The 20,429-nt window shown below is 42.4% G+C and overlaps 1 protein-coding gene across 2 annotated transcripts in view; it reads left to right on the top strand.

Annotated features, from left to right (window-relative positions):
- The first annotated feature begins 525 nt into the window (after positions 1–525).
- The window catches only part of pacs2 (phosphofurin acidic cluster sorting protein 2), a 68,462-nt gene continuing 48,558 nt past the window's right edge, over positions 526–20,429 (top strand). For both annotated transcript variants that reach the window (XM_078277499.1, XM_078277498.1), the window contains exon 1: positions 526–908. In XM_078277499.1, coding sequence (XP_078133625.1) covers positions 790–908 — 119 coding nt within the window. In that variant the 5' untranslated portion in view covers positions 526–789. The remainder of the gene's footprint in view (positions 909–20,429) is intronic.

Raw genomic sequence — 20,429 nt, 5'->3', positions numbered from 1 at the left:
CCAATATTGTAGTTTCCACTACATTTATTTTGACAGCTTTGAGTGAGATTATTAATACCAAATATCAACCAAAACATATAGCCACCCAGCACTACATAAAGTAGTTAAAATTCACCTTTACCAGCTGCAACATTAATGTTTACACATTAATGCATCAACAACTTTAATCCAATAATATAATAAACATTACTCTGAAGTGGGCAATTCTGCATAATGGGTACTTTAAGTGTTAATATTAATGCTAATACATTTGTACTTTTACATGTTGATTTTGCAGGACAGAGTATTTGGTATTAGTACTTTTGTACTTCTTCCACCACTGTCTAAAAGTAGCAAACATAACAAAAAAAAAAATCATTAACGGGGAAAAAAAGAATTCAATTATCAGTCACATGAAGATTGAAAACCACTGAAACAAAGCTACTTTTGATTGAACCAAGTTTTACATGTATGCTGGCTTTTCCTGCCTCCCCCCCATCTGCGTGGCACTAATCACCCCTCATACACCAGGAGCAGCGTGGTAGGCACAACAAGCTCAGCGGTCGCTCGGTTCACTTCTGCACTGCTCCCACTGCAGTTTCTCCGCGGCACGGAAGGACCACACCGACCTGCCCTGGCTCGACAAGGACGGGGAAATGAGCTCGTCCTCCGCCGTTCACATCGCACTAACGTGAGCGTGTCACGCCTCTATTTAACGGTCACACACGCACGCGCCCAGAAGACCCGCACCGGTCTGCTGTTTACCAATTCCCAGTTCGGTGTCGGACAGTCCCACCCGCAGCCCGGACCATGGCGGAGAGAAGTGGCCGGTTGAGTTTCCCCGGGAGCGGGGCTCTCAACAGACCGGTCCCCATGAACCTGTTTGCAACATGGGAGATAGATGGATCCTCCCCGAACTGCATCCCGAGGTAGGGCTCTGCACGCACAGCACCGTCCTTTTAAACTTTAAAGCGTTTCCAATGCGCCATGCAGGCTGTCATTTAACAGATTGCTAACGTTCCAGATGCACAGCGGCTTACCACCAGCTAGCTGGATGATATCATCATGCCAGGTGGATGCCAATGCAGGCCCTGCTGCGGGCTTATTCAGCCATGTTTTGATGTAGCCTAGTGGTAAATACAAATGTGTTTTAAACATTCTGGTTGGCAGGCAGCCACCAACACAAACAACTTATAAACAAATACTACAGCTCCAGCCTTGGTGCACTGTTAAATCACACTATAAATGTGTTTATTCTGCAGACATGCGTGTGATGAAAGCCCTCAATGTTTATAATCACACACTCTGCTGTTAAGATAGATAACCAGCTTTATGCCAGGTCATTGTGCCACCAGGCTGCACCATGGAGACCATTTGTCTCCAGTGACCCCCAGAGACTCAGAGGCTGCTGCTGTGTTCACACTGGAAACCCCCTCCTGCCAAATTCAGATTTACTGCTCAGCTCTGTTTTGTATTATTAGATAAATATTGCATCCTTTTGATAAAACAATCTTATTTTGATAAAAACAATCCCAAACTTCAGGCCCTCTTGGTAGCTTTTTCTAGATCTTGCGACTCTATCCCATGGGCTTTGTCAGTGTCATGGTGATGCATTTGTTAACATGTGAGCTCAGATTGATGATGATTTTCATGATGGGGCTCCCAACTAACGATTATTTTCATTATCGATTCATCTATTGCTTGTTAAGTCTTGAAAATAATGTAAATGTAGCCTCGCCGAGGTCAAGGTTACATCAAACTACTTGTTTTATCAGATCAACAACCCAAATATATTCATTTTCACGGTGATATAAAACAGAGAAAAGCAGCAAATCTTCACATTTGAGAAGCTGGACTCCGTAAACGTTTGGAATAGTAAATGATTAATTGCTTATCAAAATAGTTACTGATTAACTTTATTTATTATCGTTTGCAATTTTTGGACTTCTTATCCTGTCTCTGTTTTCAAGTTTTGTTTGCATTGAATTAACAGTAGCCTATAAATGAACAAAAATGGAGGATATTACCTCACTGTCACTCTGCTTTCCATTCTGCTGAAGTGCAGCTTCTTGGAGTCATGACAAAAGTTGCACTGGAATGACCACAAATCAGACATTCTATATTTATTTTAATTTTTTTGGGGCTTTTCCGCCTTTAATTTGATAGGACAGCTAGGTGCGAAAGGAGAGAGAGAAGGGGAAGACATGCAGGAAATCCTCACAGGTCGGATCAACCCTGGACCTCTGTGTCGTGGCATAAACCTCTCAGTATATGTGCGCCTGCTCTACCCGCCGAGCCAACCCGGCCACTTCTTTTTTTTATTTTTTATTTTATTTTATTTTTTTTAAATGTGGGATTTAAAGTGTTTTTTTTTTTATAGATGTGAGGGAAAAATGTGGATCCGGATTGAAACGTTGTCCAATTTAAAATGAATTTGTGGTTTGGAATCAGTTTCCTTTCTAATTCCTTGATGCTGATTTCCAATAACCTTGCAGCTACATGTTGGATGTCGTATCAAAGTAAACTTCTTCTTTAACCAAAACCTCACTGGAAAAAAAGACCAGAAGAAGCCCAGTTTTTATTTTTTTAAGACTATTTTACGGGGGCTTTTTTCCCTTTTATTTCAGAGTGACAGTGGATAGACAGGAAAGGTGGGAGAGAGATGGGGGATGACACGCAGCAAAGGGACGCAGGTCGGATTTGAACCCGGGCCGCTGCAAAGGCCTCAGCCTACATGGGGCGCACGCTCTTACTGGGTGAGCTAGAGGTCACCCCGAAGACCAGTTTTCTTGGTTTCTGGAGATGTAATCAAAGCTTTTTGACATAACATAGAGTTTGTGGTTTAAACTCCACTTGACTAATACCTGCTGTTAGAGTTTGGTCAGCAGCTGTCCGCCTGTAGAGAAAGGAAAAAAAACTCTGCTGTAATTAACAGTGTATTTAATTTATTTTAAAGTGATGACTGTCTCTCCTTAGCCTCTCTCCAACCTCTTAAGTTAATACCTTCAGTGGGTATTACATTGCATGGCTTTTAGCTGAAATAAGACTAATTCATTTCCAGGAAATAGCATAGCTGTGATGTTGTTCAACAGAGTGGACAAAAAGCTTTCTGTGACTAAAACCAGTGCCAGGTTCAATCCCCTGTGACCCTGCGTCTGTCGGCAACATGAACAGTGTAAAAGTCCAAAAGATCTACTTTATTTTCTGTTAGTTTCCTACACAGTGGTAGCCTAGAAATCTAGACGCACCCTAGCGGCAGCAAATGTAATTTGCAGCCAGGGGGGTCTAGGCACTCTCTGTTGGCTTGCGAGCTGGAAAAACCAAACTCTGGTCAGGCCAATCACATCGTGTATAGAGTCGGTGGGCGGGCTTATGGCTGCTGCTGCTGGGAACAGCGGTCTTCTGGAAGACTTGGAGTTAAGCTTTTCTTTGAGAAAAGAACAAAGAACGGCACTGAAGTCATTCTTAAAAAGGGAAGATGTGTTCGGAGTTTTGCCGACCGGATACGGCAAAAGTTTAATCTATCAACTAGCTCCACTAGCTTCTTCGTTGCTCTGGTTGGTTGTAGCGCTATCCTATTGCGTGCAGAGGTCATTTGAAAGACAACCGTTTATCCCGCCCCTCGGATTGAGCCCTGCTTACGGTGAGTTCCCAGACCCAACATCTTGATGTGGGTCTGGCTTGTCAGGCTAACACAGTGGGGCTCAGCAGAGTCACCCCACTGCCAATCAAGCTCACTGCCGCTCTCTATTGACCGCCGTCTGTCAGAGTTCAGACAGGAGAAAGTCAGCTTGTTAGCCAGATGTCAAATCAACCGTCTCTCTCAGTAATATCAACCTCTCAAAGTGGATAAACAAACTGACTGCTGTCGATATTCCGAGGGCCGAGGCCCTCTAGTCACAGTTTTGTGCAGAAGAAGAGTGCAAACTAGTAAACCTGGATGTTAACAAAGTAGGATCCAAAAAAAATTAAAATAAATCGCCTTTGCAAGTGTTTTAGGAGGAATTACGTTAATTGCTAAGTAGGTTTTCACATAAAAGGAATTTGCCTTGATATTTTGGTGCGTAACAATAAACCTAGTAAGAGAAAAGAAAAGATTAAGAATCATTGTATATAATAGGAACATTTACAATAAAAGTGTCAAATATATTTAGTTTTTTTTTTTAAATGCAAAGAGTTGTACAATAATAAAGAATATGTGCAATATACTGAGATAAAACAAAAGGAAATGCATTCAACATGTTTGTCAGACCTCAGGGATACACAAAATGTGTTTTTGGGAGTAACACTGAATGCAATGCATGCGTTTGTTTACCCGAAAACTCCACAGGGCACCTTTTTAATGTATAATTTTTTTTATCAAAACAGAAAGAAAGCTGAGAGAGACTCAGGGTAGAGGAGGCACATTAGAAAATGTTTTTGCAGATCTTGGCAAAAGTGCTAAACTGTGCACAATCAGTGTTTTCACACATTTTAATAAAAAATCTGTTTTAGGTTTATGATTCACACGGTCCTACACAGCCAAATGCATACTCATCGAAAGCAGATTGTCCGCAACATACTTAGGATTTAGTTTGTAATGAGACATGAAAAAACTATGAGATGTATCTTGAGTTATGTTTAATTATGCCAGAGATTTCCTCGTGCCAGTTGCAGCCTTGCTAAGTGCTGTGCTGTGCTGCTGTGTTAAAACATTTCTGGAAAAACGCTTATTCGCTTTCTTGCCAAGAGTTGGATGAGAAGATCGATACCACTCTCATATCTGAAGCTGGAGCTCCATATCGTCACTGCGCCAAGAAATGCTCTGGCATGTGATGTGACCTCTCGTAAAACTACAACTCAATGTTTTTACACTTTCGCAATAAATAAACAGAGATATATATATATATATATATATATATATATATATATAGCTTTAGAGGTGTTCGGATTTTACCTTCAGACAGAGCCAGGCTAGCTGTTTCCCCCTGTTTCCAGTCTTTATGCTAAGCTAACCTCCAGGCTCAAACCTCATATTTAAGACATGAGAGTAGAATCGATTTTCTCTCTGCAAGAAATGAAAAATAAGTATATCTTGTCAGTTGCAGGAACATGCATGGAACAGACATGTTGGAAAGACATGAGTTGAGTGTTTTTTTGTAAAGTATACAAAACTGCAGGGACTGTGGTTAACCCTGCATTTAAACTCTGATGTCAGAGTCTTGCTTGCCTTTAAATAAGATGTGAAGACATGAGACAAAATATTCCAGGTGGAAAGTGTAGGGACCTATACTAACATGTAACATGTTCCCATTCTTGTGGTGATCCAGGTTCAGGCCTCAAAGTAGACAATTCTGTTTTGTTGCCAAAATGAGAGTAGATGTGATCCGTGCTGCATACAGGATAAACCTTTTGTGTCTTAATCCCTTCCTGGGATTTCTTTAACCTTGCTTGGGTTCATCACTGAAGCAAACTACTGTACGTCATAAGGGACCAAGTACAATTTTTTAATATGAAATGCTATACTGTGTCCTCTCCTGACTTTTTTAACAATTTATCCTGTAATTTCTTCATGCCTCCCGCTGGTTGTGGCTCGGAGGTCTCTGAAGCCCAAGGCTATTAGGCTGGGAGGCTTTTAGAAGTGCTGCCTCTACGCTGATCTCACGTTTCCCAGAGTCACTCCAGGACACGTGCCGCTCCACGCTGAGATTCTTAATAGTCACTTATCATGGGTGGGGGACGGGCTTTAATCACCTATCTTAGAGGGTGGTTGAATGATAATTACCTACGGTCTGGAAATCCAGATGTCGGATTTATAACTGGCATGCAAATGCAAATGTTGTGATGTGCACTTTTTATTAAGAGGGTTTATGAGGATGTGGTCTGCTACTGCTCATAATGTGGATATGAAGAACATGAAGGGTACACCGAGGGTTGTCCTTATTATACTCCTCAGCAGTCGGCCTGAGTGTGTGTCCGACATCTTAAGTCTCCATCTCCATCTTCGTCCGCTTATCCGGTATCGGGTCGCGGGGGTAACGGCTCCAGCAGGGGACCCCAAACTCCCCTTTCCCGAGCCACATTAACCAGCTCCGACTGGGGGATCCCGAGGCGTTCCCAGGCCAGGTTGGAGATATAATCCCTCCACCTAGTCCTGGGTCTTCCCCGAGGCCTCCTCCCAGTTGGACGTGCCTGGAACACCTCCCTAGGGAGGCGCCCAGGGGGCATCCTTACCAGATGCCCGAACCACCTCAACTGGCTCCTTTCGACGCGAAGGAGCAGCGGCTCTACTCCGAGCTCCTCACGGATGACAGAGCTTCTCACCCTATCTCTAAGGGAGACGCCAGCTACCCTCCTGAGGAAACCCATTTTGGCCGCTTGTACCCTGGATCTTGTTCTTTCGGTCATGAACCAGCCTTCATGACCATAGGTGAGGGTAGGAACAAAAACTGACCGGTAGATTGAGAGCTTTGCCTTCTGGCTCAGCTCTCTTTTCGTCACAACGGTGCGATAAATTGAATGTAATACCGCACCTGCTGTGCCGATTCTCCGACCAATCTCCCGCTCCATTGTCCCCTCACTCGCGAACAAGACCCCAAGGTACTTGAACTCCTTCACTTGGGTTAAGGACTCATTCCCTACCTGGAGAAGGCACTCCATCGGTTTCCTGCTGAGAACCATGGCCTCCGATTTAGAGGTGCTGATCCTCATCCCAGCCGCTTCACACTCGGCTGCGAAACCGATCCAGTGAGTGCTGAAGGTCACAGGCCGATGATGCCATCAGGACCACATCATCTGAAAAAAGCAGCGATGAGATCCCCAGCCCACCGAACTGCAACCCCTCTCCACCCCGACTACGCCTCGATATCCTGTCTATAAATACTACAAACAGGATTGGTGACAAAGCGCAGCCCTGGCGGAGGACAACAACTGCCGAGAACCCGGACACAGCTCTCGCTTTGGTCGTACAGAGATTGGATGGCCCTGAGAAGGGACCCCCTCACCCCGTACTCCCGCAGCACCTCCCACAGTATCTCCCGGGGCACCCGGTCATACGCCTTCTCCAGATCCACAAAACACATGTAGACCGGTTGGGCATACTCCCAGGCTCCCTCCAGGATCCTTGCGAGAGGAAAGATCTGGTCCGTTGTTCCACGACCAGGACGGAATCCGCATTGTTCCTCTTCAACCTGAGGTTCGACTATTGACCGAACCCTCCTTTCCAGCACCTTGGAGTAGACTTTACCGGGGAGGCTGAGAAGTGTGATACCCCTGTAATTGGCACACACCCTCTGGTCCCCCTTTTTAAAAAGGGGAACCACCACCCCGGTCTTCCACTGCTTAGGCACCGTCCCAGACTTCCACGCAATGTTGAAGAGGCGTGTCAACCAAGACAAGCCCTCCACACCCAGAGCTTTAAGCATTTCTGGACGGATCTCATCAATTCCTGGGGCTTTGCCACTGTGGAGTTGTTTAACTACCTCAGCAACTTCCACCAGGGAAATTGACGACAATCCCCCATCATCCTCCAGCTCTGCCTCTACCATAGAGGGCGTATTAGTTGGATTTAGGAGTTCCTCAAAGTGCTCCTTCCACCGCCCTATTACCTCCTCAGTTGAGGTCAACAGCGTCCCATCCTTACTGTACACAGCTTGGATGGTTCTCCGCTTCCCCCTCCTGAGGTGGCGAACGGTTTTCCAGAAGCACCTTGGTGCCGACCGAAAGTCCTTCTCCATGTCTTCTCCGAACTTCTCCCACACCTGCTGCTTTGCCTCTTTCACGGCAGAGGCTGCAGCCCTTCGGGCCCTTCGGTATCTTGCAACTGCTTCCGGAGTCGTCTGGGATAACATATCCCGGAAAGACTCCTTCTTCAGTCGGACAGCTTAAGTGTTAATGTGAAATGTGCTCCCATGTTCTTTCACCTCATCGTGAGAGGCATTTGAATGAGCAACAAGTGCGGCTTTCATCGCTCAGAGTGTCTGAATGTGTTCCAGTAATTGCACACTTATTCCTAAAGATGGCCGTCTAAAAGAGAGTCTTCTCTTCAGCCCTCTAACCTGTGTTCAAAATCAATCACGCCGGCAATGTTAACACCTAAGCCTGCTCCGAAGAGCCAAGTGCAAGAAGCTGCGTTCCATCTTGGTATTTATTTGAAGTGGGCATGAGTTGCATTTCTGCACACCAGCCTACAGGCGTGAGGCTAAGTGCTGCCAGAGATGGGGCCAATCTCTGAGACAGAGGCGGGATTGAACGGGCCCTTGAGTGGCAGATTGACCCAGTAGGCTGTCATATTTGGGCCTGTTGGAGGCGAGAGTGCTGAGATGTCTCTCTGAGCCGCAGCGAGACACTCGCTCTTTTGTCCCCTGGCTGCCTGGGATGCTCACACTGCGGGAATTTAGAGTAGGATGAATGAGAGGCAGTTAAAGCATCTCATTGTTTTTGTTTTCTCCTTGTTGTTATCCTGCACTCAGTGCCATGTTCTGTACCAATGCTTGGGAGTTTAAACAAGACTAAGAGTCTACAGCCAGCAGCTGTGTGAGGCTGTACTTATAGGTGCTTTGAGCTAAATGCAAACAACAGCGTGCTTACATGCTGATGTTTAGCATACTCGAGGAAAAGTTAAGCAACCGCCAAAGTTATTATAATTCATCCTGACGGCAACATGAATGTGTGTAACAAATTTCATGGCAATCCCTCTAACAGTTGCTGAGATGTTTTGCTCAAAAAACCGCAAATGTCAAACTCATGATTGAGTAAAAGTCAGGAGATCACCAAAGTCAGTAGGATTCATCCTCTATGAACCATCATTGTCTGTATAAACTTTTGTGCCAATCCATCCATCCATTGTCACTGGATAAGTGTGAACACTGACCTGCTGGTAGTGCAAGAGGAAAGGTCCATTGATCCCCAAAGTTGTAAGGATTCATCCTCTGGGGACAGAATCCATTCAGTAATGTCCATAACGGCAACCATTAATGTGAGTAAAATAAATTGTTACTTTTCATCCACCAGATGTTTTGATATTTTACTAAATAAGTGGAAATCATTTGAAAGTTGAATGAAAATTCATCCTCTGGGGACCATGAATGTCAGTCCCAAATTTCATTGCAATGTCATGTCATTTTAGTAAAAAACTCAAATGTCAATCTCATGGTGGCACTAGAGGAAAGGTCAGGGGATCACCAAAGTCACTAGGATCCATCCTCTTTCAAAAATGTCATGGCAGTCCATCGAATAGGTGTTGAAATTTCAGTCCGAACCAAAGCAGCAGTCTGACAAAGACACACTACCGTGAACTTTAACACTTGTTTTCATTCAGACGTCTTTACCTCTGCTCTGTTCTTTGAATCAGTCCTTGGCCCTCATGTAAGATATCCAGATGTCCTCCATCTTGCTGATGCGGCACGTCCTGGAGGACAGACGGGGCAGGACAGGGAAAGGGCAGTCGCCTCCTCACACACAAACGCACACATTTGAGATGCTTTGTGACTCTGCAGGCCGATCAATTTAGCCCCCAGCTGACTTTCCTCATGCCTCAGCGCCCTGCGTCACGCCTGACTTCCTGCTTTTTGTATTCTACTATTATTTCTCCAAATACAATATTTGATTTTAAGGATAATATCTGTTCAGCTCTCGTTTTAACCGTCTGGCTCTCTGCAGAATGAGTTTAGGAACATGAGGAAAGCTGCTGTATATTTCCACAGAAACCTGAAATACTTGTTAACCGACACAATATGGAATTGTTTATACAGAGTGTAGTGGTGTACCTAAGCTACCACGACAGCTGATAATATAAAGCTGATAAAATATAGACATAAACACCAGATTACTGTAAATAGCCTGGTTAAACCCAGATCTCTGGTGTCAAGGATGTATTCAGTTGCATATTAGCAGCTACTAAGAAACGGCAGAGCAACATAGAAATGAGTTAATCTTGTTTTGGGTGAATAGAGGTTGTGAAAATTGCTGAAAAATGAAAGACCGCTTTTGTGTTTGAGGTATTTAATACCTCTGGGCTCAGGAGCTAAACACTATAACTGTGCAATATTCTACATGGATCTACAGCACTTTACTTTACTTTCTACAGACGTTTTATTAGCATACGCTCCCCAAATTAAATTCATGCTAATTGGAAAATGGGACAAGTACATTATGTGCCGCTTGAGATATGGAGTGGAGAATTTCTTCTTAAACTCTGCAGTACGTTCTCTTCCTTAAGGAAAATGTCAGCTCTGATGCAGCAGAGCTAAACAAACCACGGCCAGTTTATAAATCGCTGTAAATTTTCAGTCCAGGGGGCATAACGTCCTCTTCAGAGGGTCTTTTAGTCTAAATAGACCTCAGAGGGACGGAGAGCAGACTAAATGGCATCCAGCTGCACCCAAACACGTGATAAGAACGGCTTAGTATTGAGATATCAAACAGTGAGGTTTCATTCATTAGCAGAAACGCCTCGGTAAAATCTAATGCCTCAATAGCTTCAATTACATGTCTGCAGGGACAGATAAACATTTCATTTTCAGTATTAAAGAGGTTGTTGTTTGGCCCTGGTTGGTAGAGAAGCTTTCAAAATGTTACATTTCTTCAGTTAAAGCAGCACTAATCAAAATTCTCAAAAAGAATTATGTGTATTGTGAAATATGTCTCTCTTAGGGATAAACTCTCATAATTATCAGCTCCACGTAGCTTTTAAAGGTCCCATGGCATGAATATTTCACTTTATGAGGTTTTTTAGTGGCTAGAAATGGCGATAGGTGTAAACTGAGCCCTGGGTATCTTGCTCTGCCTTTGAGAAAATGAAAGCTCAGATGGGCCGATCTGGAATCTTCCCTTTATGATGTCATAAGGAGGAAGGTTACCTTCCCTTTCTCTGCTTTGCCCGCCCAGAGAATTTGGCCCGCCCATGAGAAAGAGAGCGACATCATGACTTGCAAACGAGCGAAGCATGGCAGTTGGTCAAGGCCACACCCCCACCCTCCACCTTGCCCCCCCTCTCTCCTTCTCAATAGCATTTAAAGCTACAGACACAGAAATGGCACATCCTAAGTAAAGCTCATTGTGGGACTGGCTCTAGTGGCTGTAATTCTGCACCAAGGCTGAATTTCGGGAACCGAGGGGACCACTAAGGCCTATATAAAAGAGACTTCAGATACAGTATTAGGGGACCACTAAGGCCTATATAAAAGAGACTTCAGATACAGTATTAGGGGACCACTAAGGCCTATATAAAAGAGACTTCAGATACAGTATTAGGGGGACCACTAAGGTCTATATAAAAGAGACTTCAGATACAGTATTAGGGGACCACTAAGGCCTATATAAAAGAGACTTCAGATACAGTATTAGGGGGACCACTAAGGCCTATATAAAAGAGACTTCAGATACAGTATTAGGGGACCACTAAGGCCTATATAAAAGAGACTTCAGATACAGTATTAGGGGACCACTAAGGCCTATATAAAAGAGACTTCAGATACAGTATTAGGGGACAAACAGGTTTAAAACCAAATGTTTGGATGAAAAACTGCTGATTTTTGATAATTGATAAGTCATTTATCAAGCAGACATGTCAAACATTCACTGGCTCCAGCTTCTGAAATGTGAGGATTTGTTGCATTTCTCTGTTTTAAGTTATTGTAATTGAATATTTGGATTTTTGGATGGTTGGTCAGACAAAACAGGCAAGTTGAAGATGTCACTCAGGGCTCTATAGAAAATTGTGATTGGCACAATTTTCACGTTTTCTTTCTCTTCTTACTTTTTTGGTTTAAAGTGTAATACTTAGTTGTGACCCTAAAAACAACTTCAGGTCGTTTGACAAAATCTTAATGTAAATTCACTTTTTCTTTTTCAAAAGCATCTCACTGTCTTCATGTGTAAGTGGGTATGTTTTTTTTTATCATGGCTCAAAAGACCATGAGATACAATTGAAAGTTCTGGAAAAAAAGCTTATGAAACTGGACCTTAAATTAAGATTAGTTAGCAAATTACTGTTCAAACCATTGACGTCCTACTTTCATTTAATCTAAAAACAGCTGTTATGCAACTTTCATCAACAATTTAACGGCTGACATAACTGCAGTTCATGTGTCATTTAACAGATAAAATCCACCTTGCTGATTGAACTTCAATTCTGCTAATAGATCAATTTCCATTTCAAAAGAGCGTCATTATGTGAAACGGTGTTTTCTGGGATCATTGGCTGCAGAGGTGACCTCCTTTCCAAATCTAGCTCAAATTATAGAAATCTCTCTATAATTACAGATTATGTAATACAGATTCTCTCTATTCTCTATAATTACAAATTATAGAACTCTCTCTATAATTACAACGGGCATTGTTTACTTTGGGCCTGTTTACTTTGTCACATTGTTCCAGCATTGTCAGGGGGGTAATGCAGCTAAATGACAAACGGGATGAAGAGAGAGAGAGAGAGGTCATAACTTTGTGCCAGGGACAGCCTCTAGCTCACCCAGTGGAGCGTGCGTCCCATGTAGGCTGAGTCCTTTGCAGCAGCTCAGGTTAGGGACTGACCTGCGGCCCTTTGCTGCGTGTCATCCATCTCTCTCTCTCTCTCTCTCTCTCTCTCTCTCTCTCTCTCTCTCTCTCTCCCCCCCCCCACTTTCCTGTCTATCCACTGTCACTATCTAATGGAGGATATATGTATGAATGCAATATTCCCAATCGCAAAACTTCATTTGGCAAATCATCCTTTTCTTTTATGGCCATAACTCAGTGGAATACTCTCCCCACACACCTTATTACATGTACAAATCCTCAGCATGGTTACTGTCACAACAAAATTGTACACATTTATGAAGTGTGTGTGTGTGTATTGGGAGAGGTAAGGATTTTGATTGCATAGCTTTGGTGGGGGGGAGGGGAGGTTGGTTTTAGGAAGGGGGAACAATTGAGCACATGATAGTTTTAATTGTAAATTAGGTGTGACTGTGGTTGTAAAATTGTATATTTTAATGTTTTGTATTTCACTTGCATGGAATTTTTATTGTGTTACTGACCTGCCAAGGGACTACGGGCGGAAAATAGCACTTGTGCTACAACCTGGCACAATGCATCTCTCCTTGTTCTTATACAAGGTTAATGTTAACTTGTGCATTGTCCCTGTTTAAATAAAATGAATCAAAGGAAAAAGCCCCCAAAAATAATCTAAAAGAAAACCAGACAACAACTTTGTGCCAGATGTAGATGCGATTATATATTGAGGCAGTGGAGGCTTAGTGCAGTGACAAGTAAATGTGACATTTCTAGAGCGGTGTGTGCTGGCTGCCTCATCCCTCTTTGAATCATCCGTCCTTGAATACAATGTTATGAGGTCTTTGTAGTCCATTGACACATGTATGGGGCATATTTTATAATATGTTTTTGAGAACTATTCTTCTATTCACATGACAATCTTTTTGTGGACACAACCACTTCATCTTTGAATGGTGAAAATCAGTGGTGGAAAGTAACGACGTACATTTAGGCCTATTCAAGTTTCTGTACAATTTTGATGTACTTGTTACTTGAGTATTTTTCATTTTAAACTACTTTATACTTCTACCCCTCTACATTTCACAGGGAAATATTGTACTTTATACTCCACTACATTAATCTGACAGCTTAAGTTACTTTTCAGAATTTTTACACAGAAAACCTATGAGTTTCTTAAATCAGTAAATAAAGGGTTGAACTAACTATAAAGTACGGTAATTAAAATGAGCTCCACCTCGAGACCAGCTACGACATTAACAGTAATGTTCTAGAAAAAATAATAAGGAGGCTGTTCTGTTGCCTAATGAGTACTTTAACTTTTGATACTTTAAAGTGCTCATATTATGCTTTTTGGCTTTTCCCCTTACCTTTATTGTGTTATATATCTTTTTTGTGCACGTTATAGGTTTACAAAGTGAAAAAACCCAAAGTCCACCCCAAAGGGACTTACCATCTCCAACAGAAAACACTGTTCAAACTGCTCCAAACAGCTCTATTGTAGTCCAGCCTTTACTTACGTGACATCACTTTGTAACACACGTTATAATGCTCTCCTAGCTGCTAGCGTGGCACGCCCTCATACTCTGCTTCTGACTGGCTAGTAGTCCTTACCTAGCTACTGCGCATGTGCGACTCCCAACAAAGATGGAACAGAAATGAGATGTCTCACTCTGTAGCTAAAACAGAGAAATCAACACACAGGGTGAAAAGAGGAGCTGCAGCAATGTGCAGTACAACAAAAATATGGTGTTTTTTGATACTTAAACCACATAAACTTATTCTGGTACAACCTCTAAATACAATTATGAACCTGAAAATGAGCATAATATGAGCACTTTAAGTACTTTCTGTTGCAAATACTTTTATGCTTTGAGTGTACGACTTTTACTTGTAACAGAGTGTTTTTGTAGTGAGGTATTGCTGCTTAACTTAAGTATAAGATGCAAATATTTCTTACATCACTTTTGGAAAATAGAATCTAGTGAACATTCTCTGCTGTCTGTCATTGCCAGAAATGCCCCTTTAATCTGTACTGTCACACCAATACACAGCGAATTAACAACATTAGCTTTTCCTGAATGATTGTCTCTGGCTGAAATGACATTTTCTGCCTCCATAGTGATGCCACTGCTAAATTATCAGCCTCAAATGGGTGTAGTAATTCTGACATTTTTCATATTTACATTTTGCACTTAAGGCATTCAGTCTGCATTATTATTCATCGTGACAGAGTGCCGCATTTGTGATTTATTTCCTGCCGTCTTGATTTGTTCCTTCTTTCCCATACTGATTATTCTGGCCTGTGGAAACGTGGATTCCTGCGCTGAGTGGAGTTATTGTTGCCCGACACAGTCCTATTGCCGCTGTGGTTTTGATTTGTGTGTGCAAACATTGACTTCCAGGGAAATCCTGGTAATACATTAGTCACTGATTTCCATAGCAACAGTGTTTGTGTTACTTTTCCCTTTGGCAGTAATGGCAAAAAAAACACATCCTGCATATCTGACACTGGTTGTTGATTATAAATGTTGTGCACATTTTACTGCAGTGTGTTTGCAGATTTGATATCTCAGTTATTACTGAGACGCCTGTTTCATAAAAATGAAATCTATTTAATGGCATCCTCGTCACTCTCAGTTTATTTTATATAATCTCCCATGAAAACACTCCTTATTCTTCTAGTTTTGGTTAATTGCAGGAAGGCCCTCGTGGCTGGATTTTGCAGCCTCTTGCAGCAGGCAGTGTGAAAAGAGGGAGTTGCTATTTCAGTTCTTCCTTCACTGAGGCTTAAAGAACCTTTTTTTTTTTTTTCATTCAGAGCATGGAGACGCAAAATGTAGGTCAAGTTCCTTTTTGGAAAACCTTCGGCCGGGAGGAGAGCTTAGCTTAACATATAGTAGTAATTAGGAAAGCTGCTGTGCCACGTCTGGCATCTTGCTCCTGGGTGGCTGAGTCAAATGACCTCTTCCACATTTCCACCGGACTCCTCTCTGATTTATTGGCTGGACACAGCCACAATCCTGAGTTTGGCATCGGCAGCCAAAACCTTTCATCTCTGCCCCTGGATGATGCTTGAAATGAGCATTCATTATCGCTGCCAGTCAGAAATAAGCATCGCTTTACAAGCCTGTAAACATAACCTCTGTGGCCTCCCAGATGCTGAGCAAGCCACAGCAGCAGGGTCTATCTAATCTGCTGCAATACAGACGTCCACTTGAGTTGTAAACATTTTAATAATGAAAATAAGTGACTCACCAAGACAGAAGACAAACCTCTCAGTCAGTCCCGTCTGGTATATAATTCCCCAGTAGTGCTGTTTATACAGGTTTTATCCAGAGAGGAGGGATGTTTTGTATCTGACCTGTCTGTAAAATTCATCTTTACTGTCTCTTTAATCCGTATTTGTTTTAGCAGACAGCGGATATTAAAAGCTTTGCTTACAGCTTAGAGAATAGATAGGAACAATGGGTTACCGTGTGATGTGTGACCCCATAAAAGAAAAATTCAGCTCCAACAACTGTGGATGGTGTTGCAGTACTATTTATATATAAAAATAAAAAAAGGTTTATGGAGATTCTGCTACTTAATCTGTAAAGTATGGAAGCACATTTCCAACCAAGTGATGGGGGAAAAAAAAGAAAAAAGATCCTGTAAGCGGTGGACATAAGGCCAACCTATACTCTGGCCTTTAAATTTGTTAAGACATTACCAATGAACATGTTAACATGCCGTAGTCGCCCAGATTTAGCATGTAAAAATCTTCCGCAATAACATGCATGAGAAACTGGATGTTTCTTGGCTCGGATACACAGCTGCGTCCTTTCATGAATGAACCGTTTCTGAGCCATTTAACATCCACTTGAGCCACAAAACTCAGACTCACATTTAGTCCATAAAGAGCTTTAACAGACCGACAGATTATAGGTCCAGGTGGCTGAAATGTCACACTTTCAGCCACTTCAGTCAATAAACACTTTTATAAATGGGCAGAGTGCTTTGCGTTTCCATTTTTAGCCAGCCTGAAATGCAAAAACCTGTCAGAGCAACAATGAGAGATCCTGCCGAAGGGCTCTTCAGCCAAACAACACGGAGAGTTGCAGACGTGGTTTCACTGTTGTGACTGCACAGTTGATTTGCAGACTGCTCTATAATTACTCAGACAAAAGAGCTAGGACAGCTTTTTTTTGTGTTGCAATTATAGGTCCTTTTAACAAACTCTTGACTGGTATGAAAATCATTATGTAGGACACTTCAGATCCTGCTGTAATGGGAGCTGAAGTGTCTGCTGTTTGTTTAATCCACCTTTAGTCAAGATTCTATCTGGACAGCTCAGACACCATGGCTCATAAATCACATAGTGGTCTGGCTTTTTAAAAATGGGCCGCAGATTATTTGATTAATTGTTTAGTAGAGGAAATAAATGAAAAAAGTCCAAAACCTAAAAGAATTAAGTTAACTATTATATATGACAAAGGTAAGCAGCAAAACCTCCACATTTTGTTTTGTCAAAATAGTGGCAAAGTAGTTGATCCCCCCCCCCCCACAGGGATTGACTAATCAATTAATCGTTTCAGCTCTACCTGCACAAACATTGGAGTTACCTAACCTGTTTGTTTCCATATTTTTGTAGCAGTATGCTAGACTGAACTAACCAGTATTTAAAAAACAAACCTATGCAAATGTTTATCAGTATTTTCATCTGACAGTTTGAATATTTCTGGTTGAACAAATTGACCACACATGAATGTCTTGTTTCAGAATGATTTCAGAGGTCCTTGATATGAACACTGGTCACGGATTAGTTTTTTTTGCCTAGAGATGATTAAAGCTGGGGGTAGGCATTTTTGGCGTTGTTGGGCAAAAATTCCATTATAATCTTTTAGCATATTGTAATTCAAGTGGTCTGAGAGAAAACTCGACTGTGACTGAATTTGGCCAATTACAGGTCATTTTAGAGAGAGAGAGAGCGCTCCTATTGGCTGCTCTGCAAATACAAATGCATGTGCCCCCGTCCCTTCGGTGAAGGTTCTGTTTACCGTAGCCAAAGGCTCAGGGCTGCAGCTAATTTAAGGCAAAACCATGAGATAAGATACTTTATTGTACAATATACAATACAATACAAACAGGACGGCCATTGAATTGCTGCTATATCATTTGGATGAAATTAATAATTTGTACTCCTAGAGGTTACTGTTCGTCTGATGGGAGGGGCTGGACAGAGAGGAGAGAGTTGCAGGAGAAGGTCTCCCTCTACTTCAAATTCTGCCTCCCACAGCTTTAAAGTGGGCTTCCAACAGTGTGGCCTCATGGGTGGAGCAGGGTGCTGCAGATCGCTGCATACAAAGCTCTCATTTGTATTCCAGTTTCTGCTGCGGCCCCCCGGGGCTCTCAGAGAGCACGGATCATTGTTGAGTTCTTTAGTGCATAGGAGTCTCCGCATTTTGCTTCGAAACATAACACAACGACTTGGCTCTCGAAATTGGCTGCTTGCTGTTCCTTTGCCTGCCTCTGTTCTGCATCAGCTAGTTATTAAACCACAGACATCAGTGCCGACTCATAGTCTACTTACCGTCACCTTTTTTTCTTTTTAATAAACAAACATAAGAGCAAAATACTCTTGCGTAACCACAGACACATACAAATCTCCCTGGGGATAAATCAGTATCGGTATCCATTGTGGTTTTATTGTTTGTAGGTTACTCTTACTCTGAGCTGACGAAGGAAATGGAATTCATGTCTCTCCGTTCTGCATTTTTAATGGCTTGCATTCATTATACGTACAAAAAATCCCCACATATCTTCTTCTGGTTTAGTGAATGTAGCTCTACATCAGTGCTACTCCAGTGTTTTCTCCCTCCACTTCTCCTCCCCCTTCAAATATCATGGCCAAGGGTATTTAGCACAGGGCATCAAGTGCGGAGATTTGATTATTAAGCTCTTTCTTAGTGGATGGCTCTTCAGTATTCAACAGCTTGTTATTTGTGTTGTGGAGAACACTTCAGAAATAACTCTGCTGTGAAATGAAGGGATGTCTAATCATCAGAGGAAATGGATGTGGATATTTTTGTGTAAAACAGATAACTCGTTGGCTAAACCTACTGTTTTACTGGAGTGTTGAAGCAGGTCGACCCTGGGAAATACAACAATGCTGATGAGTTGATGCGCGTCATTAGCCTAGAAATCTAGACGCACCCTAGCGGCAGCAAATGTAATTTGCAGCCAGGGTCAGTCTAGCAACTTTTGGGCTTGCGAGCTGGAAAAACCTAATTCTGGTCAGGCCAATCACATATACACGTGTATAGAGTCGGTGGGCGGGCTTAACATAAGGACGGCAGAGTTGCGACGGTTCTGCGTGAATTCCCTGCTACTTGACACAAAGAAGATGGCTGCTGCTGCTGGCGAACAGCGGTCTTTCGAATCGGCTTTGGCTGCGACTCTGGAAGACTTGGAGCTAAGCACTGAAGTCATTCTTAAAAAAGGAAGATGTGTTCAGAGTTTTGCCGACCGGATACGGCAAAAGTTGAATCTATCAACTAGCGTTGCTCTGGTTGGCTATGAGTGCAGAGGGAATTTGAAAGACAACTGTTTATCCCACCCCTCAGATTGAGCCCTGCCAATGGGGAGTTCCCAGACCCAACATCTTGATGTGGATCTGGCTTGTTAGGCTAGCGCGTCATAGCAGTTTGATGGGTTTATGGGTGCTGGACACCGGTGTGCGTTGCTGTGCCATTCAGGAGTGTACTGTATATCTTATAGAATCACTGCTTTTCTGGAGATTTGAAGCACCTTAAAATTCTGCCAGTGTGTCAGCATAAATAGAAAGCAGTGGTGTCCCAATCAGGGGATGCAAGATGATACATCTGATACATACAATCTGTTAAATTAATTAATTCATCTGTTAAATATCTGTTCCAAGTGTCATGGCAGTCAATCCAATAGTTGTCTCGATACTTCACTTTGGACCAGAGTGGTGGGCCGGCTGTCTGATATTGCCATCCATAGAGCAAAATAAACACGCGTCGATGATCGAAAACAACAGTCAACAGAGAATATTACATAGTAGTTGTTTCTCAGAATCCATATATGGAATTTAAGATTGAACCCTTTATTTAAAGCCCAGTGAATCTTCATCCTCAGTTTGCAGAAAGCTGTCGGGTTAATTTGATCAGCTCGAGGAAAGCTACAGGACAAACGTCTGGAAAGATAAAGCTGAAGGTCTGTGTTTGCTCAAGTGCACCTTCAATAACTCTTATCGCCCCCGCAGAGCCTCACTTTACTGGGATTTCGTTCAGCAACTGTGGTGTCTGCAGGTAGTAAAAGCCATAAACAACCGCCAGCCTCAGTTCCACTTTACACACAGGCTGGGAGATAGTGAGGGACGCTGCTATTGATCTTTGTGTTTTTTCACTCCAGGTTTTCAGAGAAAATTAACCAGCTCAATACTGTTGTTGAGATTTACTAATACACGTTTATTGGCTTTGACTTTTGGTCAGTTGGGGAAACTATACTCAATGTGTGTCCAATACATGTTTTTTTTCTGCATTATTTTTGATCTCTCATCTCATTATTTCGTACCACATAATATTCTCATTTTTTGTTTTAATGATAAACTCCCAGGGGAAGTGTTAGTTTGGTTTCAACCAGGCTACTGTTGTGGCTCTATGGATGGTAATGTCTGTTTTTTAGTCTCTCTGTCAGTCCAGGCTGAAATATCTCGACAAGTATCGGATGGATTACAATCAACTTTGGTACACACGTTCATGTTCTCCCCGGGAGGAATTGTAATGACTTTGGTGATCTTCTAATGTCTCACCTAGCAGCAGCATCAAAGCAATTGTATTTTCAGCCTCATCTGTACTTTATGCTTGGCGCTAATTAGCAAATGTTAGCATGCTAACACGGTAAACTAAAATAGTGAAAGTGGTAAACATTAATTCTCTATAACTAAAGATCGTGCATTACATGCTGCCCCAATA

The sequence above is a fragment of the Sander vitreus genome, chromosome 20 (genome assembly GCF_031162955.1).
Source record: "Sander vitreus isolate 19-12246 chromosome 20, sanVit1, whole genome shotgun sequence".
Classification (NCBI taxonomy): domain Eukaryota; kingdom Metazoa; phylum Chordata; class Actinopteri; order Perciformes; family Percidae; genus Sander; species Sander vitreus.
Note: the sequence above shows the minus strand (reverse complement) of the source record. Positions and strands in the feature narration are given on the sequence as shown.